This window comes from Rana temporaria, chromosome 6 (assembly GCF_905171775.1).
Source record: "Rana temporaria chromosome 6, aRanTem1.1, whole genome shotgun sequence".
Lineage (NCBI taxonomy): Eukaryota > Metazoa > Chordata > Amphibia > Anura > Ranidae > Rana > Rana temporaria.
Window position 1 is genome coordinate 205432130 of NC_053494.1, and position 24568 is coordinate 205456697.

The 24568-nt window shown below is 48.4% G+C and overlaps 1 protein-coding gene across 2 annotated transcripts in view; it reads left to right on the forward strand.

The window, feature by feature from the left end:
- The window catches only part of PTPRN (protein tyrosine phosphatase receptor type N), a 159420-nt gene that overhangs the window by 131037 nt on the left and 3815 nt on the right, over positions 1-24568 (forward strand). For both annotated transcript variants that reach the window (XM_040358136.1, XM_040358137.1), the window contains 9 exons: positions 1689-1898; positions 4236-4383; positions 7222-7295; positions 9273-9350; positions 12407-12526; positions 12650-12816; positions 21110-21163; positions 22983-23047; positions 23285-23358. In XM_040358136.1, the coding sequence (XP_040214070.1) occupies positions 1689-1898; positions 4236-4383; positions 7222-7295; positions 9273-9350; positions 12407-12526; positions 12650-12816; positions 21110-21163; positions 22983-23047; positions 23285-23358 (990 nt within the window). The remainder of the gene's footprint in view (positions 1-1688; positions 1899-4235; positions 4384-7221; positions 7296-9272; positions 9351-12406; positions 12527-12649; positions 12817-21109; positions 21164-22982; positions 23048-23284; positions 23359-24568) is intronic.

The following is a 24568-nucleotide window of genomic DNA, read 5'->3' on the forward strand; positions in this document are numbered from 1 at the left end:
TCGAGATCCTCCACACCAAGCTCATCAAATTATGTCTTTATGGAGGAGTTGGTTGAGAAGACCTTGCTCATTCCAATTCATCCCAAAGGTGCTCAGTAGGGTTGAGGCCAGGGCTTTCTGCAGGACACTAAAGATCCTCCAGGCCAAACTCATCAAATGATGTCTTTATGGAGGATTTGGTTTAGAACAGGGGTCTCCAAACTTTTCAACACAAGGGCCACATTGTAGATTTTATAAGTTTTCGGGGGCCGAAAAAAAAATCAGTTATGTATAAAATATCAACGTGTCCCCATCAGCAGTGACGCGGTGTCCCCATTAGCGGTGTCCCCATTAGTGGAGTCCCCATCAGAGGTGTCCCCATCAGCGGTGTCCCCAGCAATGTTCCCATCAGCACAGCAATGTCCCCAGAAATATCCCCCTCAGCACAGCAATGTAGCAATCTCACCTGTAGTGTGCTTATCAGCGTTGTGTAACACAATAACATGATCAGCCTCTGACCTCCGTACTAGCCGACTTCTGGTCTTCTGCAGCACCCATCTCCGAGGCGCGGCACCTCCCCTCTTCCCGCCCACTGTTTGAGGTTACGAACCTTCCACGAGTGACGTCACAGGCGCGGCACCTCCCCTCTTCCCTCCCGCTGTTTGAATTAACGATCCTTCCACGAGTGTAGCAGCAGACAGGAAGAGGGGAAGTGCCGCACCTGTGACGTCACTCGTGGGATCGCAACTTCAAACAGCGGGTGGGAAGAGGGGAGGTGCCGCGCCTCGGCTTCTCTTGTTAAAAAAAAATGGCGTGGCAGCATGGGCGGCTTTGTTTACACAGCGGGCCGGATAAAACACACAAGCAGGCCGGATGTGGCCCGCGGGCCGGGGTTTGGAGACCCCTGGTTTGAAAGAACTTTCTCATTCCAATTCATCCCAAAGGTGATCGGTAAGATTGAGGTCAGGGCTCTGTACAGGCCACTCAAGTTCCTCCACACCAAACTCATCAAACCATGTCCTTATGGAGCTGGCATTGTACACAGGGGCACAATCATTTTGACGCAGAAAAGGGCCTTCACCAAACTGTTACTACAAGGTTGGAAGAGCACAATTGTCTAAATTGTCTTTTCTGTAATATATATGAAGGGGTGTCCACATACCATCGGACATATAGGCGCATATTTATGCCGCCGTAGCGTATCTCATATACGCTACGCCGACGTAGCGCAGAGAGGCAAGCACCGAATTCACAAAGCACTTGCCACCAAAACTGCGCTGGGTTTCTTAGGCGTAAATCGTCGTAAGTGGAAGTGGGCGTGAGCCATGCAAATGAGGCGTGACCCCATGCAAATGATGGGCCGAGCGCCATAAAGACATGCGCCGTCCCGTGGACACATCCAGTGCGCATGCTCAGAATCACATCGGAACTACTCCCTAAGATACGCTGGATCACTGCCTACGACGTGAACGTAACCTACGCCTAGTCATATTCACGTACAACGTAAACGACAAAAGATACGGCTTGTGTTCCCTGGTCCATACCTTTGCATGGGTTAGTGGATTTTTTGAGTTAGTTGAGTTGCAATGTTTTCATCATAGGGTGGTCATTTCAGTGGTTGATTTTATGTGTTGCCTGTAGTTGCTCTTTGAAGACAAATAGATTCCCTCTAGTGAGTCCTTTTTTCTCCTTCTCTCCCCCCGGTCCAGGATCTATGCAGACAGCACATGGCAGGAAAGTCTCTATTCGGTCGCACAGAAGGTAGCGGGGCAGCGGCAGAGAACTCCCGTGTCAGCAGCGTGTCTTCCCAGTTCAGCGACGTGCCGCAGCCCAGCCCCAGTTCACACAGCAGCACTCCGTCTTGGTGCGAGGAACCCGTGCAGTCCAACATGGACATCTCCACCGGTCACATGATCCTGGTAAGAGCTCCCAGAAGGAAAGATTCACAACCAATAAGGTGTTTATATATTAATTTTTTCTCTTGTACCAGAAGAATGGCAGCGGGAATGTGATTCAGAGATTTCATTACTTGAGCTGCTGGGAATATGAGCTCAGCTCCACAAAAAAATTGTTAAAAATGAAAATAGGCCCATAGCAGGTTCTAAAAATTAAAAGGCTGTAATATCTAATCTGAAGGTTAGTATTTCATTTTGGCCTTAAGATGTCCATGATCTTTTGGCTCATCGTCAAAAAACAAAAACAAAAGCATACCGCTAGGAGTGGGGGGACTCCAGGAGGGGAGGTCATTTGTTTATGGGGGCTGAGCCTAGAGTTGAGCTTGCAGGTAAGTGTTAAAGACTCATTGTAAGATCCACTAGGCACAGACCTTTTTTTTAATTTAAATTTTTGTATTTTTCTTTGTAAAGCTCAATACACATATCTTTGAAAAAGTTATTTTACTAATTACATTACATTATCTATGAATGGTGGAGTGTGATCAGTCACAGGATTCTCTTCTCCATTCACAAATGTGGGTTACAGGAAGTGTGGTCTTGTAGGGGAGGAGGTTTCTGGAGGGAGTTAGTGGAGACTGTAAGGGATGTGTCTCTAAAGGGGGCTAAGGGGGTCTCTCTGAGAGGCTGAGGATTTTGCAGGGGCACTGTGGGACACTGAAGGGCACTGTGGGACAATAGAGGGCACTGCCGGGGGCTAGGGTGCACAGTGATTGGGGGCACTAAGGGGGGTAGTGGCTCTGCATGAAGCCAGGGGGCATTGCAGGGGGCTGGTGGCAATGTGGTGAGGTTGGGCAGCACTCTAAGAGACTAGGGGATCTTGGGGGGCCCAGGGGGCACGAATGGAGGTTGAGGGGCACTGTGCCGCACAATGGGAGTCTGGGTGGCACTATCGGAACTATGAGGCACTGTGGCAGATTAGGGGAGGTGGTTTGTGGAGGGAGCTGGGGAGAAACTGTAGTTGATGTGTCTTTGAAGATGACTGAGGGGATCTCTCTAGTAGGCTGAGGATTTTGCAGAGTTACTGCAGAACACTCTAGGGCACTGCAGCAGCTAGGGTGCACGGTGGTGGGGGGCACCATGGGGGGTAGAGGCTCTGCAGAGGGGTTGGGGGCATTGTTGGAGGTTTGGCAGCACTGTAGGGGACTTGGGGTGCCTGAGGGGCATGCAGGGCAGTTGCTGGGCACTGTGCCCCACTATGTGAGTCTGGGTGGCACTATGGGAACTATGAGGCACTGTGGCAGAATAGGGGAGGTGGTTTGTGGAAGGAGCTGGGGGGAAACTGTGGGTAATGTGTCTCTAGAGGGGGCTGAGGGGGTCTCTCCAATAGGCTGAGGAATTTGCAGAGTCACTGTGGAACAATGGAGGGCACTGCGGGGCTAGGGTGTACTGTGGTTGGGGGCACTGTGGGGGGGATTGCAGAAAGCCAGGGGGCTAGGGGGAACTGTGGGAAGTTGGGCAGCACTTTAGGGGGCTGGGGGCCTGGGGGCATGCAGGGAGGTTGAGGGGCACTGTGGAACACTGCAGGGGCTAGGGAGAACTGTGTTTTGGGGCACTATAGGGAATAGAGACTCTACAGAAAGCCAGGGGGCATTTCAGGGATCTTGTGGCACTGTGGGAGGTTGGGCAGCACTATAGGGGGCTGAGAGCTCCTAGGGGGGCCTGGGGGCATGCAGAGATGTTGAGGGGCACTGTGGAACAATGGAGAGCCCTGTGGGGGCTATGGTGCACTGTGGTTGGGTGCACTATGTGGGGATAGAGCCTCTGCAGCAAGCCAGGAGGGAGGTTGGGCAGCACGTTAAGCGTCTGAAAGCTCTTAGGGGGGCCTGGGGGCACGTAGGGAGGTTGAGGTGCACTGTGGCCCACTACAGGAGGCTGGGTGGCACTATGGGAATTATGAAGCACTCTGGCTGATTAGGGAATCTGCAGCTGGCTTGAGGACCGGAAGGAGGGATGCAGTGGGCCATGGTCGGGGGGTTGAGAAGCTCTTCCCTAGCATTCCCCTATATAACAATATAAAAACATTTTTACTTCTGTCTGCGTTGCTGATTTATGAATTTCCCTTCATTTCTGTCCTGGGGACAATCATTTTCCTACCTGTAGATCCAGAAAGTAACACGACTTCCTGTTGCAGGCTGACAACGCTTAGCTACTGTCTTGCAATTAGAAGCAGCGTTGTCAGCCTTCCAGCCTTCCCTTCAAGTACCATCATTTGGTTGTTGCACTGCTATCTGATAGATGATGTGAAATGCATTACTGATTTCAAACTGGTTTTAATCATTTTATTTCTTAAAATGGTTTCAGGCATACATGGAAGATCATTTGAGAAACCGAGACCGGCTAGCAAAGGAGTGGCAGGCGCTTTGTGCGTATCAGGCGGAGCCCAATGCCTGCTCTGTCGCCAAGTCCGACACCAACCTAAAAAAGAACAGGAATACTGAATTTGTTCCATGTGAGTGTTATACTGTATCTAGTCATGTCTACTTCTTCACCCTTTCTACACTCACAGGGCAGAATTCTCCCTTCTTCAACCCCCTCTTCCTTTCTTTGCTAATTGCGTCCTTACAATGGAAGCCCGTCCTGGTATGTGATGGTGTTTCTGCAATAGAGAAGGTCCCTCGTTTTCTGCATGAAAGCAGTGGTCTATCTGCAGAGGTCAGAAACCCTTTCCCCCTTTCCTTGCTGATTAAGGCCCCTTTTACGCGGCGCAGATCCGCTGGACAGACTCAGCTAGCTTAGCGCGGGATCGCTTCATTGATTCCCGCTGAGTAGGCGGATGATAGGTCCGTCTCCGCTCACTGTGCAGAGATAGACCTGTCAGAGCCCCGCTCTCCTCTATGGGGAGATCGGATGAAAACGATCCAATCCGATCTGCTGGACGAATGACGAACGTATTGCCATCTGTGGGGTAGATTCACGTAGCTGCGCTTCCTCCTACGGCGGCGCAGCGTATCGTCTTTACGCTACGCTGCCGTAACTTACAGGAGCAAGTGCAGTATTCACAAAGCACTTGCTCCGTAAGTTGCGGCGGCGTATCGTAAATGGGGCCGGCGTAAGCCCGCGTAATTCAAATGTGGAAGGGGGGGCGTGTTTTATGTTAATGTGTGATGACCTTACGTGATTGACGCGTTTTACGAACGGCACATGCGCCGTCCGTGTACATATCCCAGTGTGCATTGCTCCCAAGTACGCCGCAACAACGTATTGGTTTCGACGTGGACGTAATTTACGTCCAGCCCTATTCGCGAACGATTTACGCAAACAACGTAAACAATCGAAGCGGAAACGACGTCCATACTTAACATTGCGTGCGCATCATAGAAGCAGGAGCAACGTTACGCCGTAAAAAGCCTTACGCAAACAACGTAAAAAAAAACTACCGCCGGGCGCACGTACGTTTGTGAATCGGCGTATCTAGGTAATTTGCATACTCTACGCTGAAAACAACGGGAGCGCCACCTAGCGGCCAGCGTGAGAATGCACCCTAAGATACGATGGCGTAAGAGAATTACGCCAGACGGATCTTAGGCTAATGTTGGCGTATCTTGCTTTCTGAATACAGAAAGAAGATACGCCAGCGCAGCTTTGAATTTACGCGGCGTATCAATAGATTGGCCGGCGTAAATTCTTTCTAAATCTAGCCCTGTCTGTTTTGAGTTGATCTTGTGGGATCGGATGGCAAGTGGGTGTCAGCGGACACATCTCCACTGACATCCGCCTGCCCATAGAAGTCAATGGGTGGCCCGCCTGGATCCGCCTGCCTGTCAGTTTGTCAGGCGGATCCGAGAGGGCCACCCATTGACTTCTATGGGCAGGCGGATGTGAGTAGAGATGTGTCCGCTGACACCCGCCTGCCATCCGATCCCACAAGATCCGCTCAAAATAGATTGTGTGAAAGGGGCCTAAAGCTTTCCAATCAGCAGGTAACATGAGTTTCTCTGATTGCAGAACTTTAGGTCCAACTCAGCAGGGGGCATGACCAGCATGGGCTACTGATATGGGGGGTACAGCCAACCCTCCCATATTGGGCCCGGGCCCTATTGGATCAGCAGGGGAGGGGGGGCTGGATTTGGCTTAGAAGCAGCAAAGTTATCTCTCATATGCATCTCCTTGCCTCACCATGATTGGCTCTCCACCCCCTGTTTGGCTGACGTGGGATTAATGTGTATTTGGGGTGACCTCCCGCTATCCAAGTAGATGTCCACTTTGACATTTAAGACTCATGGCATTGCGGCATCTCATGTTACATATTGGTGTGATGCAGTGCCATTCATTCTGCATGGTACTCCAACACACCTTGCAATTGATGGGCATTGCCTATGGTAACACTGGGATGGGCAATGGTAAGGCTGCAGACAGGCACTTATCAAGCTGCATTGATGGGCAAAGGTGAGGCTGCAGATGTGCACTGATCAGGCTGCATTGATGGGCAAAGGTGAGGCTGCAGATGTGCACTGATCAGGCTGCATTGATGGGCAATGGTGAGGCTGCAGATGGGCACTGATCAGGCTGCATTGATGAGCAATGGTGAGGCTGCAGATGGGCACTGATCAGGCTGCATTGATGGGCAATGGTGAGGCTGCAGATGTGCACTGATCAGGCTTGAATTATGTATCCATTGGGCAGTGGCTTCCTTTGGCTTATTCTGCCCCTGATTCTTTAGTTTTAGAATATGTTTTTTTTTTTATATATAGAAAATTGCCAAAAACATGGCCTGTCATAAAGGATCACACCAGTCTTCAAAGCTCTATAATATCTATGAAAATACACAAAAATATTCAAAAGATAAGGCTGCATTAATGGGCACTGATCAGGCTGCATTAATGGGCACTGATCAGGCTGCATTAATAGGCACTGATCAGGCTGCATTAGGGCACTGATCAGGCTGCATTAGGCCACTGATCAGGCTGCATTAGGGCACTGATCAGGCTGCATTAGGGCACTGATCAGGCTGCATTAGGGCACTGATCAGGCTGCATTAGGGCACTGATCAGGCTGCATTAGGCCACTGATCAGGCTGCATTAATGGGCACTGATCAGGCTGCATTAGGGCAGAAAAAAATGTGCAGAGGAAATGAAAAAAAAAAAACAGCATTTTTGCTTGCACACAATTAGCTGGTGGAAGTCAGCAGAGCCTCCCCTCATTCACTAAGCTCTGGGGAGAATTCCCCTTCAAAGTGAACAGTCTATTCGCCTTTAGTAAATCAACCCCCATGCGTCTTTATTATAAATGTCTGCGCTGCAATGCACATCACTCTTGAGTAACTATTATTATTTCTGTGTTTTGTAGATGACCACGCTCGTATTAAGCTGAGGAGTGACAACAACCCGTCCCGGAGCGACTACATCAACGCCAGCCCTATTGTGAGTAATATCCAATCACGTCTCTGTCTCTCATGACTAATTAGCACTGCGCCCGAACCCACCCAGTTGTGTGACAATAGCGAATTAGTATTCCCTATTGTCTTCCTGATTCTCCTCCCGGGCCAATCAGGAAGCGGGTCCTGAGACCTGTCACCGGATTAGCCGAGAGGAGAAGCGATCCTATTGGCCACCTAGGAAGAGGAGGGAGGAGACGTACGGTGGAAGCCGCCGTAATGCCGAGGAGGAGGAGTCGCAGGGGAAGCCGCCGCCCAGAGGAAGCGCTATCTGCGACCTAGATGGGGTAAGTTAAGGGCTAGTGACTGACTGGGGGGGGGGGGGCTGTGGGTGCATTGTTTGCCCCCCCCCCAAAAAAATATACCACCAGCTGCCACTGTATAATATATTACCCCAATATTTCATATTCCTGATTTGAGCCTGCTGTACCATGTATGAGAAAGTCTCCTGTTCTCTTTGTATTGCTTCCTTTGTGTGAAATCCCTGGTGTTCCTGCCAGTCCCTCTGCTCGCCTATTAAAAACTGATCACACTAAGCAGTAGGGGTGCAACGGATCAAAAAACTCATGGTTCGGATCGTTCCTCGGATCAGAGTCACGGATCGGATCATTTTTCGGATCGGCAAAAAAAGAAAATTCTCCCCCACTGTAATATCCACATCTCTCCCCCTCCCTACTGTAATATCCACATCTCTCCCCTCCCCCCACTGTAATATCCACATCTCTCCCCTCCCCCCACTGTAATATCCACATCCCCCCCACTATAATATCCACATCTCCCCCCCACTGTAATTTCCACACCCCCCCCCCACTATAATATCCACATCCCCCCCACTGTAATTTCCACATCCCCCCCACTATAATATCCACACCCCCCCACTGTAATTTCCACATCCCCCCCACTATAATATCCACACCCCCCCACTGTAATATCCACATCCCCCCCACTATAATATCCACACCCCCCCACTGTAATTTCCACACCCCCCCCACTATAATATCCACACCCCCCCACTGTAATATCCACATACCCTCAGGCAAGACAGCCCCCCCCTCGGCCAAGACAGCCCCCCCTCTCAGGTAAGACAGCCCCCCCCTCTCAGGTAAGACAGCCCCCCCTCTCAGGTAAGACAGCCCCCTCCCCTCTCAGGTAAGACAGCCCCCCTCTCAGGTAAGACAGCCCCCCCCTCAGGTAGTACACAGAGTCACTTCCAGCGGTGTGTCCGAGTGCGGGCTCCTCCTCCTCTGTGGGTGTAAACAGAGGAGGAGGGCCGCTGCCGGGTGTACCAAGATGGCCGCGGCTCCGAAGCTAGGCCGAAGCCGCGGCCTTTCCTAATGTTATGTCCGCGGCTCCGGAGCTAGGCCGAAGCCGCGGCCTTTCCTAACGTTATGGACATGGCTCCGGAGGTAGGCCGAAGCCGCGGCCATAACGTTAGAAAAAAAGGCCGCAGCTTCGGCCTAGCTCCGGAGCCGCGGACATAACATTAGGAAAGGCCGCGGCTTCGGCCTAGCTCCGGAAGCCGCGGCAATCCGCGGATCACAGTGTGTGCCGATCCGAAGGGGGTGAGCCGTTCGGATCACGGATCACCTGTGATCCGTTGCAGCCCTACTAAGCAGGAGAGAACAGTGTGGTCAGTCTTCTGGCTTATCTGGGAACTCAGCCTGCTCTTCTCCAATGATCAGACTTGTCCTCCTGACATGCCCCTTGCACAGCTATTCACTGGGAAGTTCAGTGTAATGCTGTTTCCCCTCCCCCCCAGCTCCTATGCAACTGAGAACAGAGGGTATGTGATCACTTATAAAAAAAAGGGAAAAAAGGTATTTATAACGTTTTGTTTTTATATCTATACAGAAATATTTAGCGTTTAATTTCTAGTTTAAACTGAATTGGTTGTTTTACAAGGTGAGGGTTCAACACCTATATATTTAATCACATAAACTTTAATACTTTTTTCTGCCCTCAGATTGAGCATGACCCTCGTATGCCAGCTTATATCGCCACGCATGGTCCGCTGTCACACACCATCGCAGACTTCTGGCAGGTGAGTTTATGGATGTAAGTACAGAGGGCCAATGTACTGCATATGGACGGCAGCACAGAGGGTGGGCTTTATCACCCACATGACCCACATGTACAGGTGAAACTCGAAAAATTTGAATATTGTGCAAAACTTCATTTATTTCACTAATGCAACTTAACCACTTAAGAACCGCCTCCTGCACATTTACGTCGGCAGAATGGCACAGCTGGGCACAAGCACGTACAGGTACGTCCTCTTTAAGTGCCCAGCCGTGGGGCGCGCGCCCGCGACCCGGTCCGAAGCTCCGTGACGGCAGGAACGGCGGACCCGATCGCCGCTGGAGTCCCGCGATCGGCCCCCGGAGCTGAAGAATGGGGAGAGCTGTGTGTAAACACGGCTTCCCCGTTCTTCACTGTGGCGCTGTCATTGATCGTGTGTTCCCTGATATAGGGAATCACAATCAATGACGTAACACCTACAGCCACACCCCCCTACAGTTAGAAACACAGATGAGGTCATACATAACCCCTTTAGCGCCCCCCTGTGGTTAACTCACAAACTGCAATTGTCATTTTCACAGTAAACAATGCATTTTAAATGCATTTTTTGCTGTGAAAATGACAAAGGTCCCAAAAATGTGTCAAAATTATCTGAAGTGTCGGCCATAATGTCGCAGTCACGAAAAAAATCGCTGATCGCCGCCATTAGTAGTAAAAAAAAAAAAATTATAAAAATGCAATAAAACTATCCCCTATTTTGTAAACGCTATAAATTTTTGCGCAAACCAAACGATAAACGCTTATTGCGATTTTTTTTACCAAAAATAGGTAGAAGAATGCGTATCGGCCTAAACTGAGGAAAAAAAAAATGTTTAATATATTTTTGGGGGATATTTATTATAGCAAAAAGTTAAAAATATAGCTTTGTTTTCAAAATTGTCGCTCTATTTTTGTTTATAGCGCAAAAAATAAAAACCGCAGAGGTGATCAAATACCACCGCGCAATTGTCAGTTAAAGTGACGCAGTGCCGAATCGCAAAAACTGGCCAGGTCCTTTAGGCTGCCTAAAGGTCCGGGTCTTAAGTGGTTAAAAGGTGATACTAATATATGAGTTAGACTCATTACATGCAAAGCAAGATAGTTCAAGCCGTGATTTGTCATCATTGTGATGATTATGGCTTACAGCTCATGAAAACCCCAAATCCACAATCTCAGAAAATAAGAATATTACATGCAATCAATAAAACAAGGATTGTACATAGAACAATATCGGACCTCTGAAAAGTAGAAGCATGCATATGTACTCAGTACTTGGTTTGGGCCCCTTTTGCAGCAATTACTGCCTCAATGCGGCGTGGCATGGAAGGGATCAGCCTGTGGCACTGCTGAGGTGTTATGGAAGACCAGGAAGCTTCAATAGCGGCCTTCATCTCTTCTGCATTGTTCAGTCTCATGTCTCTCATCTTTCTCTTGCCAATGCCCCGTAGATTGTCTATGGGGTTCAGGTCAGGCGAGTTTGCTGGCCAATCAAGCACAGTAATCCCACGGTCATTGAACCAGGTTTTGGTGCTTTTGGCAGTGTGGGGGAGGTGCCAAGTCCTGCTGGAAAATGAAGTCAGCATCCCCATAGAGCTCATCTGCGGAAGGAAGCATGAAGGGCTCCAAAATCTCCTGGTAGGCGGCTGCGGTGACCCCGGACTTAATGAAGCACAGTGGACCAACACCAGCAGATGACATGGCTCCCCAAATCATCACAGACTGTGGAAACTTCACACTGGACCTCAAGCATCTCGCAGTGTGCGCCTCTCCATTCCTCCTCCATACTCCGGCTCCTTGGTTTCCAAATGAGATCATCAGAAAAGAGGACTTTGGACCCCTGAGCACCAGACCAGGTGTGTTTTTCTTTAGCCCAGGTAAGACGCTTCTGACGTTGTTTGTTGGTCAGGAGGTTTGACAAGAGGAATACGACATTTGAAGCCCATTTACAGGATCCGTCTGTGTGTGGTGCTATTGATGCACCGACTCCAGCCTCAGTCCACTCCTTTTCAATGGCCTTTTTCTGACAATCCTCTCCAGGCTGCAGTCATCCCGGCTGTTTTTTCTTCCACACTTTTCCCTTCCACAGAACTTTCTATTAATGGGCTTTGATACAGCACTTTGGGAACATCCAACTTCTTTTGCAATTACCTTTTGAGGCTTTCCCTCCCTATGGAGGGTGTCAATGATGGTTTTCTGCACAACTGTCAGGTCAGCAGTCTTTCCTATGATTGTGATTCCTACTGAACCAGACTGAGAGACCATTTAACCACTTAAGGACCGCCTCCAGTCGGCAGAATGGCACGGCTGAGCACAAGCACGTACCTGTACGTCCTCTTTAAGTGACCAGCTGTGGGTCGCGGCCGCGGGACCCACAGACCCGAACGCCGCCGGAGTCCCACGATCGGTCCCCGGAGCTGAAGAACGAGGAGAGCTGTGTGTAAATACAGCTTCCCCGTTCTTCACTGTGGCGCTGTCATTGATCGTCTGTTCCCTGATGTAGGTAAAGGCGATCAATGACGTCACACGTGATTTTTTAACCGAAAATATGTAGCAAAATACATATTTGCCTAAATTGATGAAGAAATTAAATTTTTTTACTTTTTGGGGGATATGTTTTATAGCAGAAAGTAAAAATTATTATAATTATTATTATATTTTTTTTCAAAATTTACGCTTTTTTTTTTGGTTATAGTGCAAAGCAAAAAAAAAAACGCAGATGTGATCAAATACCACCAAAAGAAAGCTCTTTTTTTGGGGGGAAAATGAACATAAACTTTATTTGGGTGCAGCGTTGCACGACTGCGCAAGTGTCAGTTAAAGTAACGCAGTGGCGTATCGCAAAAAAATGGCCTGGTCATTAGAGCCTTCCGGGGCTTAAGTGGTTAAAGTAGTGTTTGGCAATATTTAAAAGTGTGTTGGGCTTTTTAGATGCAAAGTCATGTGATCGGCATTACAATGCTGGCATGGTGATCACATGGCTTTGTGGATAATTCCATATACAGTATACAGTGAAGTATGACTCTCTCTCTGTACTCCTAGATGGTTTGGGAAAACGGCTGCACGGTCATAGTAATGTTATCGCCATTGGTGGAGGACGGAGTAAAACAGTGCGATCGCTATTGGCCCGACGAAGGCTCCTCCCTCTATCACATCTATGAGGTTAGTAATATGCTGAAAGTGTTCCTATACCTCTGCTGCCCCCTGGTGGCAGAAGTGGGGGATTTCAGATCATTGAGGATAGAGAGAACCTTTTTACAGAGCTTGGAGTTCTTCTTTTTACAGGTGAACCTTGTATCAGAACATATCTGGTGTGAAGACTTTCTGGTTCGCAGTTTTTATCTGAAAAACGTTCAGACCCAAGAGACGAGGACCCTGACGCAGTTCCATTTCCTGAGCTGGCCAGCAGAGGGCACTCCCAGCAGCACTCGCCCCCTGCTTGACTTCCGCAGGTGAGCTTCTCCAATAGGGCTCAATGTTATGCACAACGCTGCTAGATATAAAGCTGGCCATATACAGTGCCTTGAAAAAGTATTCATACACCTTGAGATTTTCCAAATTTTTTAATGTTACAACTAGGGTTGTCCCGATACCGATACTAGTATCGGTATCAGGGCCGATACCAAGCATTTGCCCGAGTACTTGTACTCGGGCAAATGCTCCCGATGCTTCACCCGATACTTGTACTGTCGGCGGTGCACGTGTCTCTCTCTCTCTCCGTGTCCCCCGTGTTTCTCTCTCCCTCCGTGTATCCCGCTGTGTATCCCTCCATGTATCCCACCGTGTATCCCGCCGTGTTTCTCTCCCCTTCCGTGCTCCTCCTCCACCCCCTGGAATTGTCAGGATGGAGAGCGGGGTAGGAGCCGGCAAATCCGGCTCCTTACTGCTCCCGAATGGACAGAGTCAGTAATCACTGACTCTGTCCATTCACATAACTGAAACATCGTAACCTGTGTTTACAATGTTTCAGTTTATGAATGAAGAGAAGACGCTGTCTGGGGAACATGTGTCCCTAGTCCCTTTCCCTGTCTCAAAGGGGAGATGTCTGTTAAGGGGGAGGTCTGTTAAGACCCCTGATATCTCACCAAAGCCACCTCCAACAGGGCTGAAAAAATAAAGAGTAAAAAAACAAAAGTATAAAAAAAATTATTGTAGAAAAGAAAAAAAGAAAAGAAAAAACACACGGACACGGTCCACCCCCCCCCCCCTCCCCTTAAAAAAAAAGAAAGCATTATAAATAAAAAGAATTGTAAAAAAAAAAAAAAAATGTAAAAAATTAAAAACAAATTGTTAAAGATAAAAAAAAAAAAAAAAATACTGACACATGTGCCGCTGTCACATGAGATTAAAAAAAGTATCGGTATTCGGTATCGGCGAGTACTTGAAAAAAAGTATCGGTACTTGTACTCGGTCTTAAATAAGTAGTATCGGGACAACCCTAGTTACAACCAAAAACGTGATAAATCGATGTTTTGCATTGCTTTTCTGCATACACTGTGCCTTTTGTGTGTTTCTTTCTTCCTTTTATTTTTCCTAGCCAAGCTGGAGTAAGATTTGCTCAGGTGTTGCCCTATACACACTCTGCTTGTTGACTTCCAAACGCAATGTATGACCTCTACGTCCTCCTCCGTCCCCCTCTCAGCCCGCGGCTGCCCCTGTCATTTTTGTGATTTGCAGCTTGTAATTTTGGTCTCAGTTGCATAGTCACAAAAGTGATCATGAGCAGGTGGGACACGCCTCCTTCTCCGGGATCCGCCGCCCGCTCCTGCACCTGCAGACAGGTGGCGCCATCAAGTCTGGGACGGTAACTCCATTCACACTTGTGCGACTTGTCATGCAACTTTGGACATCGAAGTCGCGTGAGAAGTTGCACCCCATGTTTTCCAATGAGTATCGTTCATATCTATGCCAATTAAAGTCACAGTGACTTCAAAGTACCGTATTTATCAGCGTATAATCAGGGGAAAATCGCGTGTGCGTGTTATACGTCGATCCATGCTGTCTGAGTGAAGAGAAGCAAGCGCCGCTGAATTACATTGAGCCGTGATCTCCTTCCTGTGTATCCGGCACTCAGTTGCGCACAGCCACGCCTCCTGGACCCGCATTGGACCACTGTACTGTCTATCATATGAGCAGGGGCAGGAGGCGTGGCTGTGAGTGACGGAGCGCCGGGTACACAGGAAGGAGATTGCGGCTCTATGTAATTCAGTGGCGCTCGCTCCCCCTCTTCCCTCGGAGACAGCAGGAATGATCTGATGAAAGGTAAGACTGCAGATGGGCACTGAACAGGCAGGGCATTTTGGTAAACGTATAGGCTGCAGATGGGCACAGATCAGGCTGCACTAAAGCTGCAGATGGGCACAGATCAGGCTGCACTAAAGCTGCAGATGGGCACAGATCAGGCTGCACTAAAGCTGCAGATGGGCACAGATCAGGCTGCACTAAAGCTGCAGATGGGCACAGATCAGGCTGCACTAAAGCTGCAGATGGGCACAGATCAGGCTGCATTGATGCTCAGATACCATCATTTTGCTTCAAAGTGGTTTATTAAAAAAAAAAAAATTCCTGAAACGTCCCTCTTAAATTGGGGTGCGTGTTATACGCCGATAAATACGGTAGTTCATTTTGTCTGACTTTCATGAGACTTGAGAGCTATAGACTTCAATGTAAAAAAAGTTTTAAACCCTCGCTTTTTTTTTTTCTTAAACATGATTATAAAGTGGAACCCCGGATTACGAGCATAATTTGTTCCAGAAGAATGCTTGTAATCCAAAGCACTTGTACATCAAAGAGAGTTTCCCCATATAAGTCAATAGAAACAGATAATTAGTTCCACAGTGACTTCTATTGTATGCAATACCACATGTTGCTAGAGGTGGGGGCGCTGGAGACACTCAGAAACACTAGGAGCCGTTCGGATGCACTCAGAAACACTCAGAGAGGCTCGGAAACACTCAGGAACAAGTGTTTCCCAGTGGCTCTGAATGCATGCAAGCGGCTCCGATTGTCACCGGTGCCCCTCTGGCCAAATGCGGTACTGCATACCACAGAGGCTTGAATCCTGCTTGTTTTTATGCCCCATCGTTGTTGTCACTAGCAGGAACTGTGCCCCAACAGTGGTGCCATTGGGAGAAATTGTGCCCCATCATTGGTGTCATTGAGTGGGAAGAATCATGCCCCATCGCTGGTGTCACTGGCAGGAACTGAAGCCATTGGGAGGAATTGTGCCATTGAGTGGGAAGAATCATGCCCCATCGCTGGTGTCACTGGCAGGAACTGAAGCCATTGGGAGGAATTGTGCCATTGAGTGGGAAGAATCATGCCCCATCGCTGGTGTCACTGGCAGGAACTGAAGCCATTGGGAGGAATTGTGCCTGTAGGGGGAATTATGTAGGGGGAATTATGCCCCATCGTCTGTGTCATTGGGAGGAATTGTGCCCTATTGTTGGTGTCATTGAGTGGGAAGAATAATGCCCCATCAAGCTCTTTTCCGAATTATTTTGAATTAGAAAAGAATAGAATTTTATAAAAGAGAATAGAACAGAAAATAAAATAATAAAATAGAAAAAAAAACAATAGAATATAATGAACTAGAAAGACCATCTTCCCAAAAAAAAATTCTAATAGAATAGATTAGATTCAGAATAGAATTAGATTCAAAGTTGAATGGAATTCCAATCGATTCAAATTTTTCTACGTTGGAAAATTTGATTTGAATTTGAATAATTATTAAAGCGGGGGTTCACCCTTAGAGGGCACTTTCCCCCCTTAGATTCCTGCTCGTTTTCTAGGGGAATCGGCTATTTGTTTTAAAATATGTGCAGTACTTACCCGTTTACGAGATGCATCCTCTCCGTCGCTTCCGGGTATGGGCTTCGGGAATGGGCGTTCCTTCTTGATTGACAGTCTTCCGAGAGGCTTCCGACGGTCGCATCCATCGCGTCACGATTTTCCGAAAGAAGCCGAACGTCGGTACGCAGGCGCAGTATAGAGCCGCACCGACGTTCGGCTTCTTTCGGCTACGAGTGACGCGATGGATGCGACCGTCGGAAGCCTCTCGGAAGAATGTCAATCAAGAAGGAACGCCCGCTCCCGAAGACCCATACCCGGAAGCGACGGAAGAAGATGCAGCTCGAAAACGGATAAGTACTGCTCATATTTTAATACAAATAGCCGATTCCCCTAGACCGAACGAGCAGGAATCTAAGGGGAGAAAAAAAAAAATTTAACAAATGGGTGAACTCCCGCTTTAAACAAATTAAACAAATTTATGTAAACACCGAAACAAAACAAATTTTTTCATTCTGCACATGCCCAATATTTCATTATAAGACATGATCTGAATACAAAGCGGCAAGAAATGACAGCTGCATGCATCAAATATTGTACAGCACGGTGGCTTAGTGGGTATCACATCTGCCTTACAGCGTTGGGGTCCCTGGTATAAATCCTGGCCAGGATGCTAGCTGCATGGAGTTTGCATGTACTCCCTGTGATTGTGTAAGTGGAAGGTTGATTGGCCCTAGTGTGTATGCATGTGAGATACGGACCTCAAGCTGGCCGCATACCCTAGTACGGGCATCACTAAATGGCGGACCGCGGTCCGGTTCCGGCCCCAGTGGCCATTCTATCCAGACCGCAGCCCCGCCAAGTAGTTTCCCGTGTGTCCTCTGTCACCGGCTCGCTCGCCCGCCCGCCTGCCTGCCGCTGCGGATGCCGCTATATACACAGCATGGCAGGTGCGGCAGGTCCGTGCCTTTTCTCACATCACTGCACTCCCCCCTCGCTACACTCCCCCCTCCCCACACTGCCTGTCTTAATCACACAGGACACGGAGCGCGACTGCTCTGGACAAAGGGCGGGACTTTTTAAGTTAAAAAGTGGGTGATTGGTTGCTAGGCAGCGGGGGCGGTCCCAGCAATAAATCACTCACTTTTAATGGGCAAAGTCCCGCCCATAGTCCAGAGCGGCCATGCTTCATTTCCTGTGTGTGATTAAGGTAGGGTTCTGTGGGGAGGGGGGAGTGCAATGCAATGCAATACAGGACAAACAGGACAGGACAGGACAGGTCTGTGATGGGGAGTCTGATGTGTCAGGACCCGTCTGTGATGGGGGTTTGTGATGGGGGGGGTCATCCTGTGATAGGTCAGGACCAGTTTGTGATTTGGGGGGGTCAGTCTGTGATAGGGGGTCTGTGATTTGGGGGTAAGTCTGTTATGGGTCAGGACCAGTTTGTGATGGGGGGGAGGTCAGCCTGTGATAGGGGTGGTCTGTGATGGGTCAGAACCAGTTTGTCATTTGGGGGGGTCAGTCTGTTATAGGGGGTCTGTTATGGGTCAGGACCAGTTTGTGATGGGGGGGGGGGGGGTCAGCCTGTGATGGGTCAGGACCAGTTTGTGATGGGGGGGTCAGCCTGTGATAGGGGGCCTGTGATGGGTCAGGACCAGTTTGTGATATGGGGGGGGGGGTCAGCCTGTGATAGGGGGTCTGTGATGGGTGAGAACCAGTTTGTGATTTGGGGGGGTCAGTCTGTGATAAGGGGTCTGTGATTTGGGGGTCAGTCTGTTCTAGGGGTCTGTTATGGGTCAGCAGGACCAGTTTGTGATGGGGGGTCAGTCTGTGATGAGTCAGGTCAGTCTGTGATAGGGGGTCTGTGATTTGGGGGGGTCAGTCTGTGATGGGGAGTCTGATGTGTCAGGACCAGTTTGTGATGGGGGGGTCAGTCTGTGATAGGGGGTCTGTGATGTGTCAGCACCAGTTTGTGATGGGGGGGCAGTCTGTGATAGGGGGTCTGTGATGGGTCAGGACCAGTTTGTGATTTGGGGGGTCAGTCTGTGATGGGGGTCTGTGATGGGTCACGTCAGTCTGTGATAGGGGGTCTGTGATTTGGGGGGGGTCAGTCTGTAATAGGGGGTTGGGGATTTAGGGGGTCAGTCTGTGATAGGGGGTCTGTGATAGGGGGTCTGTGATAGGGGGTCTGTGATAGGGGGTCTGTGATAAGAGGTCTGTGATGGGTCAGGACCAGTTTGTGATGGGGGAGTCAGTCTGTGATGGGTCAGGTCAGTCTGTGATGGGTCAGGTCAGTCTGTGATGGGGGGGGATTAGGCTGTAATGAGGGGTCTGTGATTTGGGCGGTCAGTCTGTGATGGGGGGGGGGGGGGGCTGTGATGCGTCAGTCTCTGCAAGGGCAATAGAAAACAATTGTTTTCTATGTGTCCTGTTCACACTGCAACAGCGCCCCTGCGTACTGAGCAGTGTGTTGCAAAATGCATTCTGTTTCTATGCATCGCAATTGAACTGTGGTGCATAAAAATTAATAAAAGGTATTTTTACATTTCAATAAAGTTGAAAGAAAAAAAAGTGCAATGTGTGTGGGTCATAAAGGTGTGTGCATGTGTGTGGTGGTGGTGGGGCACTGTGATGGGAGGTTGTCAAGTGGAGGATATCATGTGGCGTCATAGCACCAATTTGGCATTCGGACCTCCGCTGGAAGAATTTTCTTCCGACTGGACCCCCGTGAATTTTAATTCAGTACCCCTGCCCTAGTAGGTTGTTGTATGTAAATTCCCACTACATTCGGTGACTTGACGAATGTCACTGGAAAACCAGCTTTAGATTGTAAGCTTCTTGAGGGCAGTGAATGGATATGATTGTATTGTACGAGAATTGAGGTATTAACCTGCCTGGCGGTATTCCCGAGTCTGACTCGGGGTTAGATTTTCCTGCTGCGAGCGGTAACCCCGAGTCAGACTCGGGCTTGCCTCGCTAGATCCACAGGCTTGGTTTACTTACCTTGTCCCTGGATCCAGCGATGCCACCGCGCTGTGTGAGCGAGCGGGACCTCGCTCGATTCACACAGTGCCTCTGTGTGACGCCGATCTCCGTTCCCTGCGACTTTACGACGCACGGGGACGGAGAACGGCGCCAAATTCAAAAAAGTAAACAAACACCTTACATACAGTATACTGTAATCTTATAGATTACAGTACTGTATGTAAAAAAAACACACCCCCCTTGTCCCTAGTGGTCTGTCCTGTGTCATGCATGTTCTTTTATATAATAAAAACTGTTCTTTCTGCCTGCAAACTGTAGATTGTCCATAGCAACCAAAAGTGTCCCTTTATGTCAAAAATAGTTTTAGATCAGCTAAAAAACAGCGATAATAAATTATAATCACTTGCAGAATTGTGCGATAGCGATTTGTGGGGAAATTCGTCATAAAAAAAAAAAAATAATGACAGCGACAATTCTGCAACTGAGCAAATTTCAGTGATTTTGATTTGATTACATTATTGAATAATTTTTATTATAATTATATTATTATTTGTTATAATTATTTATAATTATTTATTATATTATAATTTATAATTTTGTTTTTAAAAAAATGTCATACCCGGGATGCCTATTAGAATCTTGTTTGGTCAGATTTAAGTGAGTTATTTCAAAAAATTACAGACCTACAATATAAAACGCCAAATTTCCTTGCAAATAATGGTACCGCTTTCAGCATGTTTTTTCTGAAAGAATCATACCGCCAGGGAGGTTAATTGAAGTTATATAAGTGATAAATATTGCTCTCTTTAATGCAATTAAACCAGGGCTCGACAAATCCCCGTCGCCATGGCGACTAGAAATAGCATCCTGGCGACTTGGCTTGGAAAGTGGGCAAATATATATTTTTTTTGTGAGCTGGCGCCATCTGGTGGTGAGCCGTTGGTATTACAAGTTATTACCACCAGATGTGTGACCTGGCGCCATCTGGTATTACAAGTTAAGCATTACAAGTTAAACAGCAATTCTAATGTCATTTTTCACTATTTTCACTGCCATCTTCTTCCCTCTAATTAGAACCCCCAAACATTATATATATATTTTAATCCTAACACCCTAAAATGGCGATCGTTGCAATACTTTCTGTCATGCCGTATTTGCGCAGCGGTCTTACAAGCACACTTTTTTGGGAAAAAATTACACTTTTTTTAATTAAAAAATAAGACAACAGTAAAGTTATCCCCATTTTCTTTAATACTATGAAAGATAATGTTACGCCGAGTAAATTGATACCCAACATGTCACGCTTCAAAATTGCGTCCGCTCGTGGAATGCCGACAAACTTTTACCCTTTAAAATCTTCATAGGCGACGTTTAAAAAAATCTACAGGTTGCATGTTTTGAGTTAAAGAGGAGGTCTAGGACTAGAATTATTGCTCTCGCTCTACCAATCGCGGCGATACCTCACATGTGTGGTTTGAACATCGTTAACATATGCGGGCGCTGCTCACGTATGTGTTCGCTTCTGCGCGCAAGCTCGTCGGGACGGGGGGCGTTTTCTGGCTCCTAACTTTTTTAGCTGGCTCCTAGATTCCAAGCAAATTTGTCAAACCCTGAATTAAACCACTTTCACACTGAGGCGCTTTCACGCTAAAAACAGCGCCTAAAGACCTCACGAAAACCTATTTCCATTAAAATCAATGAATGCTTTCACACTGGGACAGTGTGCTGGCAGGGCGGTGAAAAAACTCCCCTATCCATTGAAATGAATGGAAAGCTCTTCAATAGCGCCTGAAAAGCTCTTGAAAAGCGCTCAGTGTTTTTACTGGCAGTTTAGAAGCGCCTCGGTGTGAAAGGGGCCTATGGCTGTTCATGTACACAAATATCAAGGTGTGACAGGTCCACTTTAGAAGCAATTAGAGATCTATCTAGCAAATTGGAGAAAATAATGTCATCTGTTTTCTTGTTTTACAGGAAGGTGAACAAGTCTTTCCGCGGACGCTCCTGCCCAATCATCGTGCACTGCAGGTACTGTGACCTCTTGCAGCCATTGATAATAAAAGCCCCTATCAGCCAATCAGGTTTTTTCAGTTGTCTGCACTTTTTAAACACAGTTAAATCTGAAATCTCATTGGTTGCTATATTGAGCGCAGACACATTCCTTTCCTGTTGTCCTATCTCAGTAGCAGTCAGCCAGCCAAGGAACCATGTGTAGTACCGCTTATAGCCACTAGGTGGTGCACAGGCATCACAAACTGAACTCTAATGCCGCGTACACACGATTGGTATTTCCGACAACAAAACCGTGGATTTTTTTCCGACGGATTTTCACTCAAACTTGTCTTGCATACACACGGTCACACAAATGTTGTTGGAAATTCCGAACGCCAATAACGCGGTGACGTACAACACTACACCGAGCCGAGAAAAATTAAGTTCAATGATTCCGAGCATGCGTCGACTCGATTCCGAGCATGCGTAGGATTTCTGTGCGTCGGAATTGGATACACACAATCCAATCGTGGTGGAGGGGGAGTTATGGTGTGGGGTTGTTTTTCAGGGGTTGGGATTGGCCCCTTATTTCCAGTGAAGGGAACTCTTAAGGCGTCAGCATACCAAGACATTTTGGACAATTTCATGCTCTCAACTTTGTGGGAACAGTTTGGGGGACGGCCTCTTCCTGTTCCAACATGACTGCCCACCAGAGCACAAAGCAAGGTCCATAAAGACATGGATGAGCGAGTTTGGGTGGAGGAACTAGAGTGGCCTGCACTCAACCCGATAGAACACCTGTCAGATGAATTAGAGCAGAGACTGTGAGCCAGGCCTTCTCGTCCAACATCAGTGCCTGACCTCCCAGAAGAGTAGAAGCTGTTATAGCTGCAAAGGGGGGGGGGGGGGGGGGCAACTCAATATTGATCCCTACGGACTAAGACTGGGATGCCATTAAAGTTCATGGCCCAGATTCACAGAGTGTGGGCGCACATTACGCCGCCGTAGCGCAAACGCCGTACGCCACGCCGGCGTAGCACGGAGAGGCAAGCATTGCATTCAGCAAGCCAGTGCTCCCAACGCTACGCCAGCGTGGGATTCGAAGGCGTACGCCGGCGTAGGTGGAAGTGGGCGTGACCCATGCAAATGAGGCGTGACCCCATGCAAATGATGGGCCGAGCGCAAGACAGATACGTATCATGAACTGCGCCGTGACGTGGACGCATCCCCCTGCGCCTGCTCACAACCACGTCGGAAACAACTGCCTAAACTACGCCGGATCACTGCGTACGACGTGAACGTAACCTACGCCCAGCCAGAGACCCGTCCAACGTAAAATAGGCCGGCTTGTGTTCCCTGGTGCAGACCTTTGCATGTTGCACCTCCTTTATGGGGAATAACTTTACGCCGGACGTACAACTTACGCGCACCTCGCGTAGCCTGCGTCGGGCGCACGCAGGCTCGTGAATCGCCGTATTTCCCTCATTTCCCTCATTTGAATGGCTAATCAATGGGAGCGGCACCATGCACCCAGCCTAAACGCCGGCATTAGTAAGCTACGTCGGCGTGGTGTAGCCTGGTTTTAGCGGCATTTATGTTTGTGGGTCTTGCGCTCAGATACGACGGCGCACATTTGCACTTACGATGGCGTAACTTGTTATACGTCGGCGTAAGTGCTTTGTGAGTCTGGGCCCATGTGTGTAGGCGTCCCAATACTTTTGACAATTTAGTTTTTATATATATATATATATATATATATATATATATATATATATACATACTGGAGCCTATAAAGTGCTGTGCCCCTTTGTCTACTTGCTTGTAATGTATCCTTATTTTTGAATATTTTTTCTAGTGATGGAGCTGGAAGAACAGGAACCTACATCCTCATAGACATGGTCCTCAATCGCATGGCTAAAGGTGAGAAAGAATTCATATGACAATACAAGAACATGAAAGACTTTTATTACCGGTAATGAATCGATGTGTAAGCATTATTTGTCAGAACTGAAACCATTTTGTTTATTATGCCGTAATCTCATAGGTTTTCGCAGGGTGACCCTCGCACGCCTCTCTTGGTCTAAAATTAACTTTCTCAACCTTCTAACCCCAAAAGTAACCCTTGAAATAACATTCTCTTTATGATTCTGTGTGCAGGTGTGAAGGAGATCGATATTGCGGCCTCACTGGAGCATGTCCGGGACCAGCGACTTGGGATGGTGCGGACAAAGGTACAGAGCATTCCTACTCACTTCATATCCATAGTCTGTGAATTACATACAATTTTTCTGTTGCATTTTCCTATTTTCAAGAAGCTGCTTCTCATAGTTTTATTTTACAAGGTGTCTCCGACTGTTAGTTCTTCCTATATTAAGCAATCAGATTGTCCCTTTCATTGCTCCAAAATGTACTGGGTGAGTCAAAGGGAGAACTGTGGTTATAGTGAGCAGACAGGGCTACTTTGAGGCCTCGTACACACGACCGAACATGTCCGCTGAAACTGGTCCGCGGACCAGTTTCCGCGGACATGTCCGACCGTGTGTAGGGCCTAGCGGACATTTTTGCGGCCTAGCGGACAGGTTTCCAGCGGACAAAAGTTTCATAGCATGTCCAATGGTTAGTACACCTAACCATCGGACCGAAATCCCCTGAATGCGTCAAAGTGATTCGACGCATGCGTGGAAGCATTGAACTTCCTGGTTCGCGCACGTCACCCGCGTCATCGTCGCCGCCACGACACCGCGTTTTCTGTCCGCACATCAGACCAAATGCTCCCGCGGACCGTTTTCATCGGACATGCCTGCTCGTGTGTACAAGGCCTGAAGCAAACCTGTGACATTTTTAGTTTATAAAATTGGTCCTTTCTTGGGTAGCGGGCCAGCTTTCATGTCTCTCTTGATGGGGAATCCTATCCTCTGATCCCTTTTATTGGCCACCAAAATAGATAGCCAGCTACAATGGCCAACAGAGACAGGAGGCGGTGGTGCCAGAGGGTGGAATGCCAAGCAGTGTCGTCACTAGGGTTGGTGTCTGCCGGTGCGGTACAGACACCCCCCCTCAGTGCAGACACCCCTCAGCAGTGCAGACCCCCCAGCATTACAAAACAGATTATAGCGCACACATGCAAAAATGACATTAGACACCCCCCTCAGTGCAGATCCCCCTCAGTACAGACCCCCCCAGTGCAGGGCCCCCCCAGCAGTACAGACACCCCCCAGTGCAGGACCCCCCAGCAGTACAGACCCCCCATCAGTATAGACGCCCCCCCTTACAGACTTCAGAACAGCGCTGACAGATACACTCAGCAATGTGTGTCCCTCGAGCGCAGGCTCCTCCTCCTCTGTGGATGTAAATAAAGAGGAGGGGGAGGTGGCTTCGTTCCTCTCCGCTGAGGGACACAGCTGTGGCGCGAGGCACAGGGCAGCGTTAGCGTTAGTGGTG